Source organism: Meriones unguiculatus, chromosome 6 (assembly GCF_030254825.1).
Source record: "Meriones unguiculatus strain TT.TT164.6M chromosome 6, Bangor_MerUng_6.1, whole genome shotgun sequence".
NCBI lineage: Eukaryota > Metazoa > Chordata > Mammalia > Rodentia > Muridae > Meriones > Meriones unguiculatus.
Window position 1 is genome coordinate 48939493 of NC_083354.1, and position 26871 is coordinate 48966363.

General features: G+C 44.7%; 1 protein-coding gene across 1 annotated transcript in view; it reads left to right on the forward strand.

Annotated features, from left to right (window-relative positions):
* Ephb1 (EPH receptor B1) overlaps window positions 1-26871 on the forward strand; it is a 421622-nt gene that overhangs the window by 353756 nt on the left and 40995 nt on the right. The window contains exons 10-12 of the mRNA XM_060385432.1: window positions 1431-1553; window positions 12016-12263; window positions 19676-19891. Of these exons, the coding sequence (XP_060241415.1) occupies window positions 1431-1553; window positions 12016-12263; window positions 19676-19891 (587 nt within the window). The remainder of the gene's footprint in view (window positions 1-1430; window positions 1554-12015; window positions 12264-19675; window positions 19892-26871) is intronic.

Below are 26871 nucleotides of genomic sequence, written 5' to 3' on the forward strand. Positions count from 1 at the left end.
AAGCTTTCTAGAGTGTCCCGACTACTTTCAAACAAGCAGCCCAGCATACCAGGAATGGCATTGCCAAAGAACATAAGAACCTGTCTTTGAGGGAAATCTGTTTCTTGTGTCATGGCACTTGGCTTTCTTTGACTTAAAAAAAAAAATACATCTCCCCTGTTCTTCAATGTATCTCCCTTCTTTGAATTGTGTGCTAGGATTTCCCATTTTCCCCTGAAGAAGAAGGTGATCAAGACATTCAGAAAGGCATCAGATGCTTTTTCTGGTGGGAAAAAAAAATGACAGAACTGGGGCATGGCCGGGAGGTCGGGAGGCAATGAGGGATCACCTGTGGGTGAGCTACTGAGGTGAGGCTTCAGGAACCTGAAGCCCAGCCGCAGCCTGGATTTTCCCTATCACACATAGAGACCCACCTGCCCTGCCCCTGCTTTTCTGAAGGCAGCAGAGATGTGGCGGTAGGCCATGCAGCCTGGCGCTTGGAGGCCCCACCTTTCACCATCCCAGCGCCCTGGAAACAGTTTCTGCACTTCACTTAATGACACATCAAACAAATTGAAAAATTACATCTCAAATGAATCCATTTGTTTTCGTGTTCCGTTTGCTTTTTCAGGCCCTGTCCTCTACTCTTTGAAAGTATTTTTTTTTCTGCAATGACGATTCTCTATTTTGTCCCCAAGCACACCTATCTATCTTGCCCCTGCATACATCAGTGACAAGGTCTATATTCTTTTATGTATTTCTCATCTACCATTTTATTCGTTTTTCATACTTCAGTGTGTCTGAAGGCATAGGGGGGGTTCAATTACCATTTTTCTTTCATTCCACTCCATTTTTCCTATGTAGTTGTTGCTCTTTCCTGTATTAGTATTTTCCAAGCTTTCTCCTCACATTTACTCCTCTGGAACTTCTGTTTTAAAGGTTTTCTAATAGCGATTTTTTTCCTTAAAAAAAAAAAAATCCATCCTCATCCCTCTTGTGGCTGTGGACCACAGATGTCAGTTACAACCTGAACGGTGGCCTCCACTCAGGAAAGTTGTCAAGTTGATAAATATTGATATCTACCTTACCATTTTACCACCACTTTTCTGCTAATGCATTTGGTTGGCATCAATCAGCTTCTTTGCCTTCTGTGAGTGCCTGGTGCAGGAACTGGTCCCGATCTGTCACTTTTAAGTAATCTGTTTCACGTTTCATCAAGAGCATGAAAAGAGAAAAAAATATGGAGGAGAAGTAGAGGGCAGAGAACCAGAGCGGTCCAGCAGGAGGAGGGATGGGGAGGCCCAGGAAGAAGAAATGGGACAGAGGAAGCTCACAGCAACCTGGTGAAAAGAAGGGTCCCTCTCCAGGAATACCTTTGGTACTGGGAACATCAGTGGCAGCAGTGACTGTATCCTCTCTGGGATGTTAACCTGCTTGTTTCATCCAATAAGGCTCTCCAGGGATGAAGATCTACATTGACCCATTCACTTATGAGGACCCCAATGAAGCTGTCCGGGAGTTTGCCAAGGAGATTGATGTGTCTTTTGTGAAGATTGAAGAGGTCATCGGAGCAGGTATGGCTCTTCCCTCCCCTTGTCTTTCTGTTGTCCAAGCATCATCTTCCTTCCACTCCTTCATTCTCTTCAGAAGGTAAGTATGGACCACCTACATTGTGTATCTATGACAGAGCAAGAATGTTGCTCAGAATCCTTGGAGACCTTGGTCACAGTGGCTGGAAAAGCACAGAAGCTAGCTCTCGTTTTCAAAAAATTGGGAACATCTCTGGAAACAAACCACAATACCCAGATAAAGAGAGAGCTGTAGGAGATTTGGTCACGAAGATAGAAATAAACCATTTAAAAAGCTGATCTAGCATCCTGCTCACTGAAAGTGGCATCTCAATGACTTTGGGTCAATGCTTACTGTCCTCCCATTGAGCTCTCCTTTTCCCATGTTGTACATTGACATCCACACCAGGCATCAAAGTAGAATCCCCAACTAGATTAGCGCTAACTGCCAAGGTGCTCCCAGGAAATCACAACAAAATGGTGATCTAGAAAATCCATCCTTCTTTGTCAGATTGTAGAGTCATTCTGTCTATAGACCAGCCTAATTAATGTAGGGTGGGTGAGATGCCTTAATGGGAGATTTAAAAAATTCCAGCCAGAATTATTTTATAAGCAATCTCTTCACTTCTTTGATTTGGGTCTCCTTCCTGACTTTACTTTCTTAAGCAACATTCTTTGCCTTTGCTTCTTTGGTTCTTATTAGCTATCGGTCAGGTTGTCTTCTTTATTCCTTCTGGCACTGAACTGCTGTTTGATTCATGTTACCGGACAGCTATGGAGAGACATCTCCCAATAACATTTTAACTAAACAAAGCATGCTTCAGTGAAGTCCTGCAGACAGTCACATCATATGTTTTCTTTAGAAAACAAAAAGGCACAATCCTTCCACTCATTGCTTCTTTCAATGCACTGAAGGGTCAACAAGCCACATACAGAATTGGGAGTCACATTGGGAAGCATACCACATTAGGCCACCAGCCCCATGCTTGAGGTTCTTCTTAAGTGCTGTATCTTTACCTCCCTTCCACTGTCACTGTGGAAGGCCCCGGAACCCTCCCGTCGTAACACACCACCACCCACCACCAACCCCCTCAAGAGTTCCAGCTGGCAAACTAGAATCATATCCAATAAGATCTCTACATATTTCCCATTGACTGTCATTTACTATTTTACTGAACCACGTCGTTCACTTCTGTGTAGGTAATTTTCCCTTTCTCTTTAGACACTGATATATTTAAGAATCATGCATTGGAAGGTTGGGTACCAGATAAATTGGATAGCTCTTACAGGCCCTGATTTCTTCAGGAAACTTAAGAGTGTTGAGGAGGCGGTCCTACTGTCGCGCACTCTGTTTGCCCGAATTATTAATTGTGGTTATGGCTCGCCGTAATGGTGCTAGTGTTTTTAATGTTGTTATTTATGTCCTGTGCTTAGAGTGATGCGTTCTGGACTGCATTTCATCCCAGACAGCACACATCAACACCCCTCCTGCCTTTGTCAGGGGACGAGTAAAGAGCCTTCTCACTTTATGATCCTGCCAGGGAGCTACAATTTGGGGTGAGATCACCAACTGCCGGATGCCTATAAAGGGACAATTGATGGTCCCACTCTATCCTTCACCTTCCATTTGTGTGTAGCAGTTGCCAGTGCTGCTGTGTTTGTGCATTCTGCTCAGAGGAGGTTCAGTGTTTCTGGTGTGCCTTGCGTGGTATTAAGAGAGATGCATTTGACAAATTACATGATGCTCAGCAGCATGGCATTAAGCATTGTGTCTGGTCCCTGCTAACCACCCTCTACCAAGGCCTATCTCCTTGTGATTCAGAACCATCTCAGGACTGATCCCTGTTAGTATTAACTCACTGTTCACCACTGGATGTGATCTTAATACAAGATGCTCTACAAACACATTCTTTTCTCGCATACACTACCTTGCTGAGACTGCCTCCCCCTTGTGCTAATAAAGAAACCACTTGGTAGCCAAACAAAAGGAAAGAAGTAACAATTACACACTACAATTGACAATGCTTCTCTTAGCCACCCAGAATTATTGGAGCAGAAGTGAAACTGGTTTGCAATATGGAATAAAAGAGGCAAAACCCACATCTAAAAAAAAAAAAAGTCAACCAATCTTCTTCCCTCCCCACCTCCCTCCCTCCATTCTTCTCTCTCTCCCTTCTTACTTCCCTCCCTTCTTCCATTTCTCCTTCCTTTATGTACTCCCTCCCTCTCTTCTTTGTCTTCTTCAGTCAAAAAGCTCTTAATGGGTACTTTCTATACACTAAAATGGACTTCCTAAGAAGAATAAATGGCTCCAGTGCTCTAAAGTCTAACAGACATAGTGGGAAGTGAGCAGTAGTTATGGTCTGCCACTTTACACTATCATTGTGCAGACGCAGAGGAGCCACTGGGTCCTTGCAGGATGTGTAGTTCTATGGGCTGGGGGTGCTAAGGATCTTCTTTAACCAAACACCAGACAAGAAGCATCTTAAGGCGCAGGGGCGGGGGGGGGGACGAGGCTTTGGCTTATGGCTTAAAAGGGGATACAGTGCATTATGGAGTGATGCAGCAAGAGCTTGATGTACCATGTCAGGATGCAAAAAGCAGCTGGGAAGCAAACATCACAGCTGATCCCTAGAAACCCCCTATTCCAGCAAGGCTCCACCTCTTAAAGGTACTACAACTCCCCCCTGCCCCCTTCAAAATATCTTTGTTTTGTTTTGTTCTTCACATGTGAATATTTTCCCTGCATGTACGGACACCATGGGCATGCTTAGTGCCCACAGGAGTCAGAAGAGGGCTGATACTGGGAGATGGCTTTGAAGCAACTAGGTAGCCAAGCTGGAGGAGTGTGGCGAGTGTATCTACTGTGAGGTTGAGGGGCTGCAGTTGGTGGGGGCAGTTGGAATGGAGGCAGGGCCCAGAAATGAGGAAATGGCAGGGCTAAAAATTTCGAGAGCTGGACAGAATGTGAGAGAATGAGGAGGGAGGCTAGAGAGGTGGAATAAGATCAGTGCATATTTGACACTCCGAAGGTGACTTCCCTGGAGCAAAGGAAAGCTAATTCATCCCCTTTCCCGTATGGACAATGGGGTCAACGGAAGTCTCTATAGAAGAGGCAAGACCGTGCTCTAGTCTCCACGGAGACTATCAGCTCATGGCTATCATGGGTGTGACTAAGAGGAATCACCTCATTGGTCAGTTTCAGCTCTTTGGATAATTGTGACCAGTTGGACTTACCTAGAGGAACAACCAGGGTTGCGCTATATGGGCTTACTGAATTAAAAGCCCTCCTGTGTTCAGTGTGAAGCCTGTGCAACTATGCAGTATCCAGAGCATATGGCTGTTAATGCATGAAATCGTAGGTAGGGGTGTCATTAGAGGAGCTATCCAAGGGACAGCATGCTGACCGTATTTTAGTGACTAAACACCCATCTCTAGCAGCTACTAATACAGCCTTTCCACTATGGATGGTTATGTGTAAGATGATGGCTTGCAGGGGAGGGCTGGATAAAGGAATGGGTGCTGTATTCATATTGGATGTGTGCTCACTGTGTGGGGTTGTTATTTGTGGATGAATTTCTGCAGAGAACGGTTCCATGCTCACCTGACACTCTTGGCATCAGTTAGCCAGAGGATGGGTAACGTGAGGTAGCAGGAAGGGTTCTAGAAGAGCCCAAGGAAGTGTCTCCAGGAAATATAATTAAAGCGTGCAGTGCAAACTGAGCGCTTGCTCTGTGCCTGGCACTACCCTGCATACTTCACAAGTACTGAGTGTTCATTTAATCCCTTTAATAGCCTGTGAGTCAGAGCTGATGTTTACATGTGTATGGGTTGTTTTAGACTTGTGGGGAATCAACATGCAGAGAGTGGCTTGCTGCAGCCTGTGCTGCCCTTGAGTTAATGATGCAGCTACAATTTAAACTCAGAAGCAGCTGATCCAGAGCTGGTAAATGAAACCCCTACACTCGCAGCCACTTTCGCTGCCGTGGAAAAGAGCAGCTAAACGCACAGTCATTGCTTCCGATGGTAAGCTCTGCCTAACAGTTGGAGTACCCAGACCCTTTTTGCTGGGAATTACAAGGCTGCCTTCCAGATCATTATCCCATATGGCAGTGCTGTAAAGACTGTCCCACAGTCCCTGGACAAAGCCTGTCCTTCATATAACACACCCGTTCTGTCTCTGTGCTCATTCTAAGTATGCCCTGAGAAGGACAAAGGGGGCCCAGACATTTTTATTTATATTCCTATATTCTTGATTATGTAATGAAAATGATATAGGCATAATGTATGTGATCCCATGAATGAATGCATATATAAACACATGTGCTATAGAAGCACGTTGTCCTCTAACAACCATCAAGAACTATAGAAAAAGAGAAGTCCATTTTGCCCTCACCACCTCATTTTTACATTCTGTGAACTCTGTGGCCACAAAGCCAGTCTGTCTCACGTACTTACTATAGCATCCTGAGTAATAGACGTCAGAGGAACTCTGCCAGAAGGATGAAAGTGGCTGTGCTCAATTAGTAATGCCTGTCTTCTGTGCATGGTCAGGAGTTGGTGAGTTGCCACAGTCCTCGTCATTCTTGTGTTTAGTCATAACCTACTTGTCTTGCTCAGGCTGTTGCACTGAAACTTGCTTGAAACCGTTCTTTCCAACCTAGCTGAAACGTATTCTTTAGAGGTTCCATACCGAGTGTATGCCTGAATTAGTAACTAGGGTTTCTGCTTTCCATTTTTCCCCCCAAGGCAGTTGGAGACTTCAAAATGCTGCTGAAAGGGGGGGGTGCAATTGTGGGTGTAGACTCCCCCTGCACACAGCCAGTAGCTGGGGCCTGAGATACCTGCTGCCAGGCAGGATGTTTCATTTTCAAGAACTGAAAATTCTCCCTTTCTGATTTTCTGTATAATAGCCGAGGTATTTAACGCTGCTGAAACACTTGTTTCTCTCTTCCTCGTTTTGTCAAGGAAGGTAGGAAAGAGGCCCTGGCAAGGTTGCAGCTTGTAGGGAATCGTTTCCACAGCTGCCTGGGAGGACTGTCAGAGGGACCAGCTAGAAGGCACTCACCGACGGCCTTGAAGAAAGTGCTTCTCCGAGGAGAGCCAGGCGCCAGAATCACATGGAAATGAGCTAATGTCAGGTTCCGGTGTGCCACCCAGCAAGTTTCTGATCCAGCGAGACTATGGAAATCTGCATTTTCTAACAAGTTCCAGGGTTCAGGTGCTAGACAAGACTTACCGAGAGCCACTGAGTAACCTTGGCCTTCACACGGGCCTGGTGCAAGAGCTGGGCTCTGAGCAAATAAATGTGAGGCAATGGAAGAAGACACAGGTGTCAGTGGCAGAGACAGATGCTGATCAAAGCCTACCCAGACCAAAAGTAGGCTGGCCACACCTACTGCGGCAAAGAATTGTCACCAACTGCAAGCACCATCAAGCCCAACCAGTTTCTAGTCACACTGTGATGGGCTGAGATAGTCTATTAAGAAATGAAAAAAAGTGTGGTCCTGATGTGTGGCACACGTGACAGAGAAGTCTTGAAGATTTCCAGTCTTCACACAAGGCACCGCCAAGTTCTGTTCTAATTGCAGGGAAATTATCAGAAAGCAGAAATAAGGACACATTTGGCAGTTTGTTGCCTGGTTTACTCACTTGTTTATTGTTTGAGACTGGGTCTCAATGTACAGACCAGTCCAAGCACAGCCTATGTTCCCCCGCCTTCCGCACACCATAGCAGCCCAGGAAAATGAAGTTTGTATAATTAGTACATGAATCCGAAGTTGAAGAATACCCACAAATAGCACTTCCTTAGATTGCAAATGACACAAGTCTTGCTTTTTCCTTGTTATCAACAGCAGTAAGGCCAGGAGCTCCCACCTCCCTAAGGCTGTGGAGATGCTAAATGGCCAGAGACCCAGATTTTACCATGCTAGGCTTGGCCAGGGATATCCTCCATGTTCATTGCCTCCTGGTAATTTTCTATGGCCTCTGGCACCTGTTGTGGCTCAGGCAACTGTAAGTCTTGCAAAGCTACAGGAAACTATGGTCCATCCCCTTTCTCATCCATAATGTCTCCCAAACACCCTCTCTTCTCACCCCTGTTTCTTTGTTTTTCACTCACCACCCACATGCATCCTTAACTCACATTTAAAGGCCCTTCTCTCAACTCCCAGGTAGGAATGTAAGGCAGCCTTCTACTTCTTTCTCTTATCTAGTGATGAGAGTATTGAGTCCTGGAAATGTAAGGGTCAAGCCCTGGCCCACTGACTTGCTTGCAGGCTGGAGTGGACTTGACGCTCGTTTTCCCTCCTGCCCTGTTGTACTCAGGGGTCGCTTAATTTATCAAGGCCTCTGAGGGGGGCCTTGATACTGAGTGACTTTGCAGTTGGTGCTTTGAAAGCCTCCTGGCTCAGAGACTACTAAGTCTCTCTCTCCCCCAAACTGGAAAGGAAAGGAACTAATTTTCCAGACCCTCCATGATTTATGCCACTGCAGAATATATTTCTGAGCACTGAAGTCACCAGCAACAACACCCACCTCACCTCAGCCAGGGAGAACACACTTTTTTTTTTTTAACTTTCGAAGAATGAGATGAGACCCCACAAAAGATAAAATCTAAAGCTTCAGTCTTCGAAGCACTGATGTGTGGACCAGTTAGCCATAAATTTCAAACAGTGAGGTAACGTTTGTCAATCAGAGAAGCAATCTCATCTACGATGTCCTGGGGGGAGACAACGTCTCAATGCCGTGCTTCCCTGTTTTCTTTTCCTTCCTCCTTTTCTTCTTTTTCTCTGCACACATCAATAAAGCCTACACTGTGTTCCTGGCCATGTACAGGGTGAGGCAGCATGCACACAAGCTCAAAGGAGTCAAGATAAAGCCCCAGGTTCTGGGCCTTTGGGCGGTTCCCTAATCTGTTTGCAGGATGCTGGGGGTTAAAGCACAGTTCTCAGCCTTGGCCACACCTCAGAAGCCTATGGACAGCCAAGACTTGAGACAGTGCAGTTAAGCAGAGCCCCGTGCTCAGAAAGGTTTCCACTTCCATTTTATACTCTCCTCGTCACCATCTTGAAATCCTTCATAATTTTTGAGCAAGAAGACCTATATTTATAATTTCTGCCAGGCACTGGAGTTATATAGCCAATCCTGCAGGCAGCTTTTAAATATGTAAATTCCCAGGCCAGACCCAGAGCAATTACTCAGAATCTTGAGATGAAACCCCAGTGCTCTAACTGCAGGGCCAGCTAACACAGAACAGAATTTCTCAACGGGGGAGTTGATGTGTATGTTTCTGGCACATCGGGTTTATCTAGGACATTTATTTTCCAGACCACACACACAAGCTGAGAAATATTCTCATTCTGCCTAACTCTGCAGCAAGAGACTTGGGTAAATGGTATCCACTTATGGAATTATTCTGAGATGGGTGATAGCATTTCCTATCAGTGCAAGGATTAGTGCCAGTTTGAGGATGGCCTGGGCTAGAGACCATGTCTCAGAAAGGAAGACAGGGAGGGGAGGTCCAAAGAAGAAAGAAAAAGTAGGAAGACAGGGAAGAAACTCTACTTCCATGCTCTTACCCGGATACTGACTCCCTAGGAAAGTCTCTGCATAGGATAGAGCTGCTTGAAGCTATACAGCGGGCCAGGGTGGTCTCTGAATTGTAACTTTTTACCCAGCCTCAAATGGTAAGAAATGAAGTCGGTTTGGCCAACCCTAAGTGAATTTCAGCTGTCTGGTTTGGGAACAGGCTCTTGGTGTCTCCTTGCTAGTTTGCTCACTAGTAAGATGGACATTTTCTTTGCCAGAATGGTCATGGTGGTTTGACAGGATGAAGCATGCCATAGCAGATGGTCAATAGGTAAATACTTGTGGGCTATCCCCACCCAGAAGAAATAGCAGTATTCCCTTCCCCTAAACCCTCAACTATACCTTTCTCCTGAAGGAAACTATCATGAACTCAATATGGCAACAAGAAGAAACACTAACCAATATTATTCAATTATCATGTTTATCAAACATTATTTGTATTCATAGTTATTAAATATTAGGTTATCAGGAGAAAGGATTCAAGTATACAGATACTTGTAGATACATAAGTATCTACACGTACATATAGAGAGAAACACATATGTGGCAGGTCCTATTTAGTGCTTGACTTTAATTTTTTGCATTTTAACTACTCAAGTTATGCTTATTATAGCACCTCTACATAAAATTAACTAAACTAAGTTCACTAATCCCTACTCCCATCTCCATCCTTCTCATAGAAACATTAAAAAATAATTTGATGTTAAAAATACACTCGATATGTAATTTTCCTTTTGCACTGGCATGCATCCCATATGAGCATATACAGCAAATGATGGTCTGTACCTTGCTTCCCTTCTATCCTTCACTTCATATGATGTGAACATCTTTCAGTCAACACCTATCATTCATCTATCACTTTCAATAGTTCTAGGCATTCCCTGAGACAGGTACAGTGTTTTCCTGTACGTAGGCATTCAGCACTCCTCTACTGTAGTTGCGAGCATTGTTATGTGTGCGTGTGTTGGGAGTACACATGTGTATGTGCTAGTGTGTAGGTCCACTTGTGTGCATGCACATGGAAGGCAGAGGTTGGTGCTGAGTATCTTTCTTGACTGCTGTCCCTTACGTTTTGAGACAAGGGCTCTATGAACCTGGAGCTCACCAATTCAACGAGAGTAGGTGGCCACTGAGCTCCAGGGAATCCACCTGTCTGCACATCCCCAGCATTCCTACAGGCATGTACCACCATGGCAGGCGGTTTCATGTATGTTCTGGTGATCTGAGCTAAGATCCTCAGCTGAGCCATCCTTTCAGCCCCATGAGCATTCTTTTACGTACAAATGAAAGCACCCATATTTTGGCTTTTTTTGGATGATTCGGTGACGAGGTCTCAATAGTTTGTGAGCAGAGTGTGGGCCATAACAGTACATGTGGCGCTCTGATGTTTATTAGCATGTCAGCCACGCACCAGGTATCCAGTGGGTGTGCAAGCTCCAAATGTGAGAGAGTCTTAGTCTGACCTCAAGCAACTCACCAAAGCAGCATATGATTCAATGTCAAAGCTGATGCCACAAATGATAGCTATCTGAGTATTAGGTCCGCGAAGAAATCTTCCTAATGGTGCTTTAGGCCAGCCTCTCCTTCGGCTCCACCTTCTGTCATGTTCAGTAGAATTCACGGCAGTTTTGCATAAAAGTCCTTTTGCATAGCTTTCTTCCAGTGTTTTCTGTATCGGAAAGCAAAAGGAGCTCCAACTAAAGCACAGAAGCATGTTAGCATGTTTTTCCAACGGAGCCAGCAGTTTGTCTGATGGTTCACAGATTGTTCTATCACTTTCTTTCAGAAGCTTAAAGTAAAAAAGAAAGTTTGCCCAGCAGAAGCCCCTGTTTCTCCCAAGAGGCCTTTGACACGCATTTCAGTGAAGCCCTTGTGAGGAGACACTTAACTACCTCCCAAGAAAGAACTAGAAGTCACAAAACCAAGAGAAATCATCAAATAACTTTTGAAAGCACATTAAGCAGGACTCAACAGGCTTTTTTCTTTTAGACGGCTATGAAGTGGTGTCATCAAAATTGTTTTTACTCTTAGTGATTTTACTGCAAAAGAAAAAAGAAAAGAAAAGAAAAACATTGAAATCTTTAGGCGCGCCCGCATGAAGGTGTTCAACCTGGGCCTGCTTGGAGAAATAACTTACTGTTCAGCTGCCAGGCTTGAAGCAGCAGTGATTCCTGGGGCTGACTGCCTTCCTGCAGAGGCCTAGCTCCCACAGGCAGCCCCCAGCCCATGGCTGAGCCTGGTGGGGATATTAGGGACTGGCTATTTTGGGAACAGGAACTCTTTATTCCCTGTGAGGCTGGCTGAGACTTTGTCAGGTCTGCCTGGGTTGTGTTTGCTGTGATCTGCGGCCCTCCGTGCCCAATCCTGCTCCCTTCCCCTTTCATCTTTCATGGATAAACCTGTTCCTTTCCTGACTTTTCAGGGCTTGCTTTCCAGGGGACACACTAGCTAAAGTACCCACGTATCCGTATCCTCTAATCCCCCCAGATGCTTGTGCATCAAGCTCTGCTAAAAAAGAACCCTGATCCTGCCAAAGTGGCTCTGGCCATTTTTCTTCACTTATTCAGCCAGGACACACACAGGAAAAAATATTAAGCATCGGACAAAACCCAAACGTGGATATGTTTTAAAAACCCACTTCAGCTACTCCAACTATTTCTAGGAACTGATGTGAGGAAGGTACCTTGGTATTCCTTCTGTGTTTCTATGAACTGATTACAGCCTAGACATCACAGTTGTGTAGAAAGATTCCAATTTCCATTTCTTCACTCTAATCACAATCCTATCTTGAGCACCATTGTTCTTGCTAAGATGCCTCCCCTTGTGGTTCCACAGATTGAGAAGGATGAGGAGCTTAATTGCATGCTTGCTGTTTCAGGGGAGTTTGGAGAGGTGTACAAGGGCCGTTTGAAACTGCCAGGCAAGAGGGAAATCTACGTGGCCATCAAGACCCTGAAGGCTGGGTACTCGGAGAAACAGCGTCGGGATTTTCTGAGCGAGGCGAGCATCATGGGCCAGTTTGACCATCCCAACATCATCCGCCTGGAGGGTGTGGTCACCAAGAGTCGGCCTGTCATGATCATTACGGAGTTCATGGAGAATGGGGCTCTGGATTCTTTCCTCAGGGTAAGCTCCACGAGGGGGCATGGGTAGTATCAATATTATCGGATGCAGAGGATGAGGAGAAGTGTCCTGGGAAAATAATGTGCCTTCAGGACTACTGCCTGGTCTCAGGTGAGCAGGTTTATACCTTGGCAACTATAGCAGAGATTTCTTGTTAAGCGGAAAGAATGAGTAAGTACTGTGTAAACCAATCAGGGCTCTCATCCTTGGGAGAGGCTAATCCTCCCTCTAGTGGAACGCCCTCCCCGCCACCTCTTCCTCCTTAGCATGTCTTTTCTTTTGACATTCTTGTTGCTGTGTCTTGTTTATGTAGGCTCGTGGCAAGCTTCCAGTATCAGTTCGTCCATGGTGTCCCCGGAGCCATAGGTCCAAGAACTGAGGGGGGGGGATAAGAAACGAGGGGTGGGGGACGATGAGATAATTATATTGCAGTTAAAGTGTATTTAAGATTTTAAAATATATTTTTAAAAAAAGAGAAGCATAGTCTGGAGTAAGGATAAGGGGGAGGGCCTCAGAAAATGCTTATAGGCTGAGCGAATGGTCAGTGATACCTTCATGAATTGCTGACACCGAAGGGATGCTTGGTGGCTTCATGGCTCAGTGTGACTCATGCAGACAACAGTGGCTATTGCTGCCTTTCCCCAGGGTAGCCAACTCCTAGCCTGCTTTCTTCAGTTGGCAGTCAGGAAGAAAACAGCCTGCCATCTTCTAGAAAAATCCCCAAGCCTCCTGTCACCTAAAGAGGCATCTGAAGTGCTTCCACAGTCACCCGGAAGTCTGCCCTGGCATCTGGGATACCCAGTCCAACCTGCAGCAGAAGTGGATGCACGTGAATGTACTCTCCGTGAGAGATCTAGGCGAGATCCCTGTCAGAGTGTGTGCCTGTGAGGCCATGCTCAAAACGGAGGCACATTCTCATAGGAGACCACAGAGGCTGTGGAGAGCAGATCATAGACAAACCTAGGCTGAGAATCGGACCTGACTGAGAGACTCAGGGTACACATCTAGTGAGCCTGACAGCAGAGGACCTGAGAACAGCAGCAAGGAAGGGCCAGAGCCTTCTGAGTGAGGACTTTGGACTAGCAGGCTCTTCATGTCCCTACGCTCAGTCAGCAGCTGCAGTTGCCGATCAAAGGATAATCGGTTCATACTGAAACATTGGTTGGTTGACCGCTCTGGTCAGGCCTATACTGAAGACTGGGCGTGTGTGATAGAAGAAGTATAGCTCTAATGCGTTATAACTAATCATGCCAAGACCCTACTGACTTAGCACAGCAGCATGATTTATAATGCTCATGAACCTGAAGCTATGGCAAGAGTGCGGGGTGGAGCATCTAGCTTCTCGTGGAGTCAAATGAAACAGCTTGAAATTGTCTGAAGTCTCCTTCACTCTTGCGTTAACATGGAGTTTAAATGTGGTATCAGCTCTACCTTTCCCAGTGGCCTGTCTGAGCATCTTTGGAACAAGCTGCAACCTAAAACAAGCATCCTTCGAGACAGTGAAGGCTGCACTCTTTGTGTGTCTTGGAAATTACATAGTGTCACTTTTACCACAGTGACGAGCCATACACACACACACACACACACACACACACACACACACACACACACCTTACAGAATACACCCCTATTAGTTGGAAAAGTGTTTAAAGTGGTGGGGATGGAGAAATTGTTATAGATTGGGGGTTCAGACTCATGCCTCCTGGAGGGTATGGTTGCATCTCTGTTTTGAAACTCTAGCACGTGGCACAGTAAGTTCTGGCTGAATGAAAACCACGCACAATTATTCGTAGAGAGTGGCAGAGAGTTCCAGGAATGCTGTGTGACCATTGCATCTCATTCCCTGTCTTTGTAGACACAAGGAAGCAATGCATGCACTGTGCCTTCTCAGGGACAATCATTTATGACCAGAGATCTTGTGAAGAAAACGAAGTGAACATGAATAGAAGGCAAACATTTACTGACCCATCCTCAAGACCCTCTCTGGAGTTGATAATTTTACATGGTGTCACCTGCTTCTACTTTAGAGAAAGTCACTCCATGGTTGGAAGAATGTAATCAGAGTTCATGCCCAGGTCACCTCTAGGGCAGGGAGCTGCCGCCTCCAGGAGCCTATGGGAATCAAAGCCCCACCCTGTTACTCCTTCCAGACAGAGCATTTTTACAAGGGGCCCAGGGCATATAGACTTGTAGGGCGCTGGGTTTTCCATGATGATGAGGCTGTATGGATGCACAGAAGGAGAAACCTAGGGGCAAGAGAGGAGCACAGAAAAAACAGAGGTGAGGGCACAGTTAGAAAGGGTGGCAAGAGCAGGCAGTGCCAAAAGCAGCTGGGAAATGGAGTGTTTCTGACTGTTCGCACCTCGTGAAGGCAGGTAATCTATAAATCTAATTTCAGCCTTACTACTGAACCCTGGAGCATAGCAACATTAATTGATGTATCTGCTGCTTGATAAAATTGAAAAAAAAATAGGTCATCAGTTCAGTTCTAGAGGGTCCATCTTCTGGGAAAGAGGATAATCTTAGGACCACCACTCAAAGAAGAAAGGAAGAGTCAGTCTTTAAATTTTTCATCTGTCTCCTTTCTGCCAGCTCCTGGACATACCAGCTTGAGATCGCTCCTACTCTGGCCTTTGGTCAGGGCCTCAGATATCTACACCTCCCCTTTATCTGTTCTCCATCCCTGCCTTTGCAGAATCTGGGATTCTTATCTTTTGGAAGGATTGGAAGCACCCAGGAGGAGGTTCCTGGTTGCTCCTTGTTTCAAACAGAAGAGTTTCAGATTGCCTAGTTAAATCCTGAATATTTCCTTCTTGGTACCAAAACCTAATGGCAGCCATCGGGTGACTCTTCCCTCATTTTCAAAACCATCCCGGTAGCACAGATCCATGTCTGGTCAAAAGCTTGAAAGGAGGACCTTGTGGCCACTCTTGGTTCATTCATAGATGGTCTCTCTTCTGTAGGACCCTTGGGAGTCCCTGAGTGGTGTCAAGTGGGACACTTTCCACCAGGGGAGCTCACCCATGGACTGAAGGTAGAAGGAAGCGACTAGAGAGAATATCAGATCAGAAGCCCTGAGACTGAGGCCCTGCTATGAGTCACCTTGTGGCCTGGAGCAAGTCTGTTAACTCAATTTTCCAATCTATAAACTAAAGGCATTGAGCTAGATGAGCTTGAAAGTTCTCTTTTAGTTAAAAAAAAAATCTATGATTCATTCTCCTCAAACAAATCAAATAAGGGTTTCATTTCCTGAAGTGGATTTGTCAATGAAAGTGGAAATACCTAAATCCTCCCTGTCTGATATGAGGGCCGGCAAGTGGCTCCATGCATTTGCTGGAAAGCAATTTCAGTAGAAAGCACTTCAGTACAAGAAAAAAGTTTAAATCACTCCACCCAGGCCTGCATCTCCTCAGTGAACCATGTTTGTCCCCTTGGGCTCAGCATGGAACCTAGTTGCTTCCCAAAGTCTCCGAGGAACCAGGCAGCAGTTGTTCTGTTTCGCTTATTTTCTATGTTGGTGTTCTTAGCTCTGCAATTACAAAGCCATGGACAGCCTTCCTATATAATTTAAGGGATAATACTTGTCTCTCAAAACAATTTTCCAGAGCTCCTGAGGTGGCTCAGTGGGTGAAGGGGCTTGCCACCTGCCTGACCACGTGAGCTCAAGCCCTGCAAGCCACGTAGTGGAGAGAACCAGGTTGTCCTTTGACCTCCATATATGCTCCATACTAGTGAAGGGAGCAAAAAGCAGCTGAATGCATTGGGGGAAACATGGTATGTTTCTGTCCTTAGTTTTCATCCTGACAGTTAAGCTCAACAGTCAGGACGCTTCCTATAGAAGAGATGTGTTTACCCTGAAGCGCCTAAGGAAACTGTTGCCCTATGTAGAGTCAGCATATTCCAAGGGACGAGGCACTGGACAGGAGTTCAAAGACCAGCCAAAAGCAGCATCATTAGTCACAGGCAGCTTTCTCCCTCTGAAGCTTACACAGCTTTCTCCTGCACACACCACGGACGGCAGCCATTACCAGAGGATCTGAGATGGAATGTCAGCAGAGAAGTAATTTGCCACTCTGGATTTAGACTTCTGTTATAACTCAGACCCATGCAGAGTGATTTAAGTCTGGTCACGTAGATCCTCCGGACCTTCTTTGTCTTCCCTATGAAAACAATGCAATATTGCCTGCCTTTTCATCTGCCCAGGGACAGCTTGAAGGCTCTGATCATATTCTGGGAACTATGCTTTTTTCTGTTTGAAAGTCAAGTGGTAGAAGAAACTGGTGTTTGTGAATTGATTCAGACTTTGATCATGTGTCATTAAGTCTCCATCATTCATTAACACCTCACGGTAGGCAGCCGGGCACTGTTTCCAGTATTGACCAGTGTGTTAACTTGGAGTACCCATTGGACTGGGTCTTCTAAGAGTGATGACTCTAGAGTGTCTCTCCCATACTCAGAAAACACGAGGAAACTAGAGCTGGACCCAAGTCTCCCTCAACAGGAACATTTGAGGTCCACAAGGGAGGTGACCGGGAGGAAAGGACAGCCTGGCTTCTGGGTGCAGTGATCACTGCTAATGTCAGAGCAGCATGAGGCCCCAAATGAATGTTGCTGGCCTGTGATTTAATTTAATCTGGGAGTCCAGGAAGAGAGGATACTATGCTCTTAAGTTTCAGGTGTGGGGATCACTGCTGTGGAGGCTGAATCACTTGCTCAGGTTAATGAACGGCAGAGCCTGGGTCCTAACTGGGTCTACTTGGATGCAGATACACAACTTTCAGCCACTTCTGGCCTCTGTTCATCTCAGAAACTGTAGTGATTCCTGGCCTAAATTTGAAACACAAAGTGAACCCGAGAAGACTGCAGTGAATTAGAACAAAAATACAGATACTTTGCCATCTATGCTTGCCCACACCCTTCTCACTGTTTGCAAGCACGGATGTCCCTCTCCAGAATGAAGTCTTTAGTGAAATACCAAGTTTTCACTGTAACGTCACCTACACTTAAGAAGAAGATATTAAAAAAAATGTAATTAAAAAAATCCAGCCTGTGTGGCTTCAAGCTTAGGTGCATCTTTATAGTGTGCAGAAGTTACATGGGGATTTTCTGAGGAAGCAGGTCTCCCAGAGATGTGCTTGGAGAAAGAGCGGTGCTCCTGAGAGGCCAGCTGGCTTCGGTAGAAGGTGCTGGTGGAGTTTCAGGGATTTGATGCGTCCCTGGTATGTTCATCCTCCACAGATGGGCCAATCAGTCATCAGTCTTTCCACAGAGCTACACCGCGCTGTTATTTTAGGCCCTTAGAAGAAAACATCACAGGAGAAGCAGTCTGGGCAGGTTCAGAGGTGGTTAAGAATTGAGTCAGGAGCAGCCTGGCCCATGGGGGGCGTCTATACTAGTTTGCTTCTCTGTTGCTGTGCTAAAACACTGGCCAAAAAACAGCCCCAAAAGCATTTGTTTCATCTAAAGTGAAACAAGCCCTCCATAGAGGAAAGCCAGGCAGGAATTCAAGCAGGAATGGGGTAGGAGCCATGGAGGAATGATGCTTTTTGGCTTGCTTCCCATGGGTTGTTCAGCCTGCTTTCTTACGCTACTCAGGACCACCTATCCAGGGGAGACACAACCCATAATGGAATGGGTCCTCCCACACTGATCATCAATCAAGAGCATGCCCCACAGTTGTGCCCACAGGCCAATTTGATGGAGCCAATTCATCAGCTGAGATTCCTTCTTAAGTCTAGTTGTATCAAGTTGACAAAAGTAATCAGTACTCCTTCCCTGTGGAATCATTGATGACTGATGGATTCTGGAGAAGGGACAGTCATTGTAGCACATGCAAAAACGGCATACCCATCCTTGTTGAAGAGAGATGATAGTGTGGGCGTATTATGTAATCTGTACAGTTTATATTCAATAAAAGAGTGCTCTTCACACTACACATGTTTAGTGTGTTTCATTTGTGGACCTCTGAGTCAGGGAATGTGGCTTGCCCAGTATTTGTGTTACACAATAACCAGACTAGACCTCAGCTGCCCAGCCTCCTCCCACTTCAATCACAACATTTCACTGTTTAGGATGTGCTCTAATTAACACAGGATACAACTTACTACCCTTGGGAGAGCAACTGAGGGTGAACTAAATGAGGAGGTAGGTTCCTGGCAGCATGGCTCAGGACCCACTGATTTAGCCACTGTCTGCAGAGGCAGGATGTAGGAGTTTATGTGTGGCGAAAAGAAAGCTCATTGTATTTGTTTGAAAATAAAATCTAATGGGAGGGCATTTGTGCTTGAAACTGAGTCCACCATTGGCAGAAGAAAGCAGTAATATACCTGGCACAGTAAGGGACACTAACAGCGAGCCAGGTGCCAGACACTGTGTGTGAGGTACCCCCACTGGCCCCTGTGAAGTGAACATGGTTACATAAAGTCAAGGTTGACAGCTCAGAAAATGCAAAGAAGGTGCCTGAGACTGAGTTTGGGAAATAGCAAGATACTTTGGTCATTCAACTACTTATACTTCTTAAGGTGCTGGTGCTTTCCCTTACTTCTTCCTCTATTTTAGGTTAAAGTTTTCATCACTTAAAATATTATGGGGACCTCTAGAGATGGAAGTTCATGTGCTCAAAGTGTTAGAGTCAATCAGCAGAGACAAAAGTTTATACAAAACAGCCACAGAGTTCTGACTTGGGGATATATAAGGCAATACAGTAATCCATTTGAAAACAGTGTTCAGAGAATGCTAACCACATTAGAGCGAAGGAATCAGAAGGACATCATCTTTGAGGACGGCATATTTAAGCAGAAAACAAAGGGCATATAGGTATGGGTTTAGAGGGAAAGAAGCAAGATATGCTACTTATGACATGTAAGACTTGCCTTGAAAAGAATGGAGAGTCCTCCAGGGTCTGTGGCTTTGTGTCATGTGAGCATGTGCATCTAGAGCCTAAGGCAAGGCAGTAGCTGGTCCCTAGGGTCTCCTAAGCTGTACTAAGGAGTTGGGAGATTTTCCTTAATGCAATGGGAAACTATTAGAGAGTTTAAGCCAGGGAGTGACATGGGCTGATTTATGTCTTGAAAAGATGGCCCTGGCTGCCATGGAGAGAATGGATTGTAGGGGGGCAGGTTCAGGAGGCTGTTACAGGTGATGGATGGCGATGACTTGCTTGGAATGGTGGCAGTGAAAAGGGAAAGGAGTGGAAGGGTTTGAGATGTAATTTGGAGATGAAATCGACAAGGCTTGGCAAGAGGAGAGCAGAGCATTCGAGGAAAGAGATGAGGAGGAGGGAGGAGCACGAAGAGGCAGTAGGGAACTGAATGCTGGATGCTGACAGGGCTGACAAGCCATCGGCCATGCTGTCTAGGCTCCCATTTAGCCACCGAAGCCCATCTTGATCTGATCTCCTTTTGGTCTTATCACAGCAAAATGATGGACAGTTCACGGTGATCCAGCTTGTGGGGATGCTGAGAGGCATTGCTGCCGGCATGAAGTACCTCTCTGAGATGAATTATGTGCACCGGGACCTGGCTGCTAGGAACATTCTGGTCAACAGCAACCTGGTATGCAAAGTGTCTGACTTCGGCCTCTCTCGCTACCTCCAGGATGACACCTCAGACCCCACCTACACCAGCTCCTTGGTGAGTCCTCAGTCTATTCTAGGAAAACATGACATGAGTCAATGATGGCTAAAGGTATCTCAGGACCTGCAACTGAGCTTTTTCCTCACTTAGGGAGTCAAATGCTGAGTACCCCATCCATCCAGTATCAATAACAGCAGTCAGTGTCCAGGCAAGGATTTGACCACAGCTTTTCAGAAAGAGCTGGTGTCTACTTGGTAGCCATGGTGTTCCTTAGCCAGTGGCAAGAGCAATTTAGAACAGATGGATGGAGAGAAGGGGAGAGTGACAGCAGCGACATCTTCCAGCAGGAAGCAGCTCCAGGCAAAGCTGAGGCTTTTGGTCCCCAGTTGAGCAGGGTGTTGCATCATCAGAATCTGGTTTACTTTCCTAGCTTGCTTCCAGGGGGCTCTAAGTACTGGCTCCATTCTGAGTGCTGAAACCTGATCTCCTTTCAGCCTCCCCCTCCATATCCTGAGCAGCTCTAATCTCTAGCCCACTGCCTCCTTCACACAATTCCTCTTGGAACCATAATAAATTCAAAATAGAGTTCCGGCTTTCCTCTCCAACATAACCTTCCCATCATGCCATCTCCATAGCTGGCACCATTTAACCAGAGACTGAAATAGAAGAGTCACCCTTGATTTCTCCTCTTGCCTCAATATCCCAGCCTGATCCTCCTCCATGACTCCTAGGAAACCTATTCCCACTCTTTCCTCGCCTTCCTGACCTTACTAAGGCTCCATTCCCTTTGGCCTAAACCACTACAGTGGTTGTCTAACTAGTGTCTTCATTTTCCACTTACATTTAGGGCTCAGCAATATCTTTCCCTGCCTCTCTATTTGCTTTAAACCTCAAAAAGTGAAATGTACAGATTACAATAATATAGCAAAGCAAGTGCAAACAATACTGACTGACAACTCTTCCGTGATAGGAGTCCATAAACATTTCCTTAAAGAGTCACCTGGCTAGTATTTTAGGCTTTGTTGGCCAAGAAGGGAAGTGGAGAATTATGTAAGGAATTATGTAACCATTTGCAGTGTGGCCCTCTGAAAAGTGATAAACATTGCTCTGAGCTCTTAGGCTATAAACAGGAGATGAGCTGGAGTTGACACTCAGGCCTGGAAGCATCATTTTTTAAGTCAGACGAGTCTTCTTTACCCATTTTTATTTGACCATACTCTACTCGTTTCTCTGAATTCTTGCGCTCCCCATGGGATTCTTTCCTTCCAGATTGGCTTTCCAAGGCTTAGTGAATATTCATACTCTCCTGGGAGTGTGTCTGTCACCTAGCATTCTGAGCTGTACTGGAGGTTACCAATCTTTGCAAATATGCTAATTCAATAGCAAAATATGGGCTCCTCATTTTATTTCAATTTGCATTTTTATGTAATTGTGAGAACTCATTTTTCTCTCTTCTGTCTTGTCTTTACCTGATTTTTTTTTTCCATTGGGTTTCTCGTTGGTGTTTATATTGGAATTGTTACCCCTTTATGGTATATGATACAGTTGGATGCCCACCAGTTGTTTTTCTAATTGATGTGGCATCGTTTGGCTTGCAAAGTCATTGAGATTCAGGTAGTAAAAAAATATACTTATCTTTCCTTCTACATCATCGTAGTATTCTGATTTGCTTTTAAAGTTCTCCTCATGCAAAATTATGAAATGTTTCTTAGGGTCTTCAGTAGTCTTGCATTGTGTTGACGCTTGTTCTATATACGATTATTTAGTGCACCTGAAATTATTTTCCCACAAGTTCATTTTCAGAAAAAATAATTGACCAAGGATATCCGTATATATCCCTTGTAGGTCCCAGAAGGAGTGTCTTCCTTTGTGTGCCTCACCATCTAACTCTGGCCTGTACCTCTGTCTGGGTGTCACTTTTGTTTACACTTACATTTTGTTTCTGCACACAACGGTGTGCACCTCTGAAGTGCAAATTTGGGATTTCAACAGGTGTATAAAACTGTATCACTCAAGCTCCCAGCAAGACAATGAATGCAGTCATCACCCAAGGAAGCTCCACCATGTACCACACACCCCTGGTCAATCCCCACCCACCAGACACACTTAGCTACAACCGCTGCTCTGGGCTTTTCAACTGCTCACATGCACACGCATGTGTAAACATACACTTCGGAACTTCGCAGTCAATCTAGATCTTTATAGAAGTGGAGCCGTATGGGGCATCCTCCTGTATATCATCTTGTTTTCCCTTTGCACCATGCTCGAGAGAATCACTGCTCTGGCTATGTGCAGTAGGACTTTATTCCTATGGAGTCTGTTGTTCATTTTCTCATTATATCCTGGCACTTGACAAGAATACTCTGGAACATATTTTTAAATATGTATTGGAAAGTCACTTCTTGCTGAGCTCTGTCAAGGTGAACAACTCCGCTAGCTCATTCTATATGTACTTCATTTCCAGAATATTATGTCATCCTTGACATCAAGTTCTTCCTGTCAATGGTTTCATCCTGTTGATCCATTTATTTAGTGTCTCTTCCTGTTGATATAGTCATGATTACTTGAGCAAATGTCATCTAACATAATTTTAATAAAAACCTTGCTGTTTGGGAGAAGCAAGTTCTCTTCTGTTCTTTTCTCCAAAACATTTTTTTGGCTAGTCTTAAATCTCTCTCTTCCTCACATGAAATTTAAAATCCCCTTGTCTTAGTCCAAACACACACACATCTGTGTTCATAGCTGGTCTTGGAGTGAAGCTCTAGTTTGCCTTTGGAAGGACTAGTACTTTAATGCCCCTGGATCACTTAAGTAGTGATGGGGTCAAATACAAAAGTTGCATCTACCTTATAGTGTATCTTGCAGTAAAAGTTTCCTATGAAAACTTTCCACATAACTTTGCTGTACACAGGGCTAATATTTATTGCTATGATTTTATAAATTCTTCCCATATAGATTAAGGCCCTGGAGTCTTCGGGAGCATTCATTGGTTGTACGTTCACTTGACTCCTCATATTTCTCATGCCATTTCTTCTGTTTGCTTTTTCTTAGACATAGAAACAATGAACATATTTACTGACCAAAGAGATTGTGCTTTAGAAATACAATTTATTCAAATGATAAACATTCATTGGGTATCTTTTATGTATCAATATTAAAGCACAAAAAACATATCATCAGGATCAAAATAGATAATACTGCTTCACAATGCAGTATTTAGTGAGGACACTCGCATTCATCAGACACACACTCAGCCATAGCACAGCTATCTGCTACAGGACCATGAAGAAAACAGTAAACAACACAATATGACCTGATAGGGGAATTAAAGAGGACTTTCAGAGGAGGAGATGATGGTGTTCCAACAGATCTGAGGAATAAGTCAACTTTAGTGAGCTTGAGCTGCTGAAATGAAATGCTCCCAGCCAGCCAGTCTAAATAGCAAACAGATTCTTCCTGGTTCTGGAAGCTAGAGTGTCTGGGGTCAAGATAACAGCCTAGTCAGGCTTTTTGTAAGGAGCCTCCTCTAATTATGTCCTTGAATATGAACACCTTGGTGGGTACATCAGAGAGACAGACACTGCCCATACCTCTTCTTAGTTTATACAGATATTAATCCACATGGGGGGGGAACTGCATCTTCATGCTCTAATTCTAACCATATGTATCTCTTAAAAGCCTGCCTCCAAATATTCTCCCACTGAGGACTGAGACTTCAACACATTACTTTGGAGGCACACAAATTAGAGTATAGAATTTTTCTCCCCAAAGGAACATGTCAGGTTAGGCCACACAAGCAGAGGGTCAGTGCTTCCGAAGGTCCTGGGGCAAGAGGGACACTTAAGTATATTGGAGAATAACCCATCATTTTTGGTCATTGAAGAATGAGAAAAGGCCTAAGATGTCAATGGCAGTAGGCTCCTTCAGACACCTGTAATAGAATTCATAGTATTGGGATAAGGGAAAACCATTTTAAGGGTAGAAGGGTGTGTGTGTGTGTGTGTGTGTGTGTGTGTGTGTGTGTGTGAATATGTGCACATGGTCCAAAGGTGATACATTTGCCTTTGAGAAAAATAACTTGGCTCTTCTCATCCACTTGCCTTTTCCTTTGGATTTCTTTCATTCCTTTATTTTCATAATATTTTAAAACTCCAAGCTTCCTTGGCTTTCTTTTTACTTCCTTTCACCAACACACTCTTGACAGGTCCAACAAAGGTAGATATCATAAGCTGGTAGAGACCAAAACCCACGTGTGAGGGCTCTGCCGCTCCAGGCGGTGATTCAAAAGCACGCTTGGCAGAATAAGAAGGGTCGAGAGTGGTGCACACATGGAAAGCATGAAAGCCAGGAAAGACTGCAGTGTGGAGCTTGAGCAGACGTGTTTGTGTGATCTGTGGGACAGACGAACAAACAAGGTTGGGCTGCCTGAAAGCAGTGACATCCATGCAGCAAGAGTGCACCGAGCTCTCAGATCTTCATTATCTTTATCTACCTCACTTCAAGCAACCAGGACTCATTAGAGCCATGGCCCCTTCCAGAGCCCCAGCAGGGAAATGAGGTGAGTCAGCACACCTTTTCCTATGTGTGGCAAAAAGTGAGAAAGCACTCAAATAATGATGAGGATATGCAAAAAAAAAAAAAAAAAAAAAAAAAAAAATCTAAAATACTCAGCTTGAAGCACCTTCTAATGTCTAAATCTGAGGTAATTTGAACCTTAAAATACACAATACAAGATGACAGCAACATTTTATTGAGATAAATAAGACTATTGTGCTCACATTAACAGAGCAAAAGAGTGCTTCCTTATACCAGCAAAACATTATTAGATTATTATTAGAAAGCTACTAGTTGGTACCTATCAATTAATGGTTATTTCTGATGAAAATTATCAGTGAATACTAAATTCCAAGGAGAACCTGAGGAGAGGAACAGAATTTTTACATAGCTTCAGATTATCTCTTTCCAAATACTGGTTTTTGGGGGGATGGGTCTGTTGCTAGAGGACTTGCTGTACAAGCACAAGGACCTGGGTTTGCTCTCCGTCACTCATGTAAGAGCTGGGTGTGGTTGCACACACTCCCAGCCCAGTGCTGGGGAAGAACCAGCAAGCAGATCCCCGGAGCATCTGGCCAGCCAGGCTAGCAGTGTCAGAGGTCCTTGAAAGAAAAAAACAAGAAAGAGAGTGGTTGAGGAAGATGCCCGCAGCCAGCCTCTAACCTAACAGGCTGTGCCCACATACAGACACCCAGACTCGGAATACTCACCTAACAGAAAAGCAACAAAGTAACTTTGCAAAGAAGCTTGGCAATCACATAACTGATGGTTATAGACCAGATGTATAGACACCTTGAGTTATATGAGTTATATCATGAGGAGACAGCAAACTGAAATTTGGGTACATTTTATTAAGTGACTGGTCTGTGATCTTCTGTGATACACACACACACACACACACACACACACACACACACACACACACACAGCACACACAGAGTATTCTATTTCCCTGGTGCCCAAGCACAACCCACAATGTTTGGTTTCCTTACCCTCACTAAGATGTACCTAGGAGTGCTTCCTCCCTCCAAAATTTATCTCAATTAAGGTTTTCTAAGTTTCTTGAATCTGTGTATCTGTGCTTTTCACACACTCAGGAAGTTTTCAGCCATATTTCTGGAAAAAAAAAATATATATATATCTTCTTTTTCTCTTGCCAGGGCCAGATTTTTCAAAATCTGAAAACTAGTTCTATAGTGTCTAAGTAATTTGTTTTTGTCCTCTGTAATTATTGGTTAAAGTGTTTCAGCTTTTCTTTTTTTTTTTTTTTTCAATGCAATTTATTCAGGAACCTTGAGCAATCATCGGACCCTGGGGAAAGCCAGCCCACAGCTTAAATAGCCTCTGGGTAGCCAACCTCAGCATGCCATGTGGGCAATGCAGATAGGTCCACATACATGGAAGCAAGCCAGATCCTCAGCCTTAGCCAAATGTGGAGTTGTTCGTGACAGAGAGCACTCACCATCGGGAAGGTGGAAGGCGGAAACCAGCTCCATCTTTCAGGCGCGGCATTCCGCAGCTCTCTACAGTTCCCCCTTTTTGTTTTGGACGCATCAGGCAAGAGTAGAGGTCTGATCTCTGATATTAGAAATAAATTGGGACTTTCATTCATTACAGGAATATTCCTTCACATCACTGGACCTGGCTATAATAGTTACCGTGATGTTTTTCTCTTTCTGACACTCTGTCTTTGGATTGGCATCTTTTTGTTGTCTTTTCCCATGAAAATGAGCCACATGCCCCGAGCTTTCTGTACATCTAAAACCTTGGGACTATAAACATCCTAAGTGTCAATACTGTCAAGACTGTTTCTGTTACATTGATCCAGAGTGTTGATAGATTGAATTTAGTAGGAAAATAATGTGGTTGTGGTCGAACTGCAAATTGTATCTGCATTTCAGCTCCCAGTTCCTGTGAGGTTTAGTTTGTCCTGCTCAGGCAGCACTCAGGATCAGCTAGAGAATCAGGCCCCTTCCTCTCTGGCAGTTCTGATAGCCACTACCCTGCTCGTCCTCTCTTGGTTCTTCCAACCAGAAAACTGGGTGAGGTTTTCCGCTGGAATTTTAGCACTAAGCAGACTGCAGAGACTGAGGTTGCCCATAGGCAAAAAATGCAAAAGGTATAGCTTTGTGCGGTTCAGTTTCAAGACAGTTCAGGGAATCTTCCCTTCCTTCTATCCCTTCCCTTCCTTCCTTTCCTCTCCTCGTATTCCCCTCCTTTCCTTTTCTTCATCTCCCCTCCTTCCCCTTTGTTTCTGTCTTCAATTATACTTGTTATTATTTCTTGGAGGGTTTGTTTATTAGAAGCATATCCACCCCCGTATCAAAAGTGGAGCTTGTAGCTTCATGCCCTTAATTTCAGGTCTGTGAGACAGTATTCTCCACCTTAATTCTCTTTCACAGTGCTCTTCCAAGGCCCCTTCAGCATCATCACCTTCTAATTCACTTGGTGTTTCTTTGTAAGCGAGGACCTCATTAATAGCT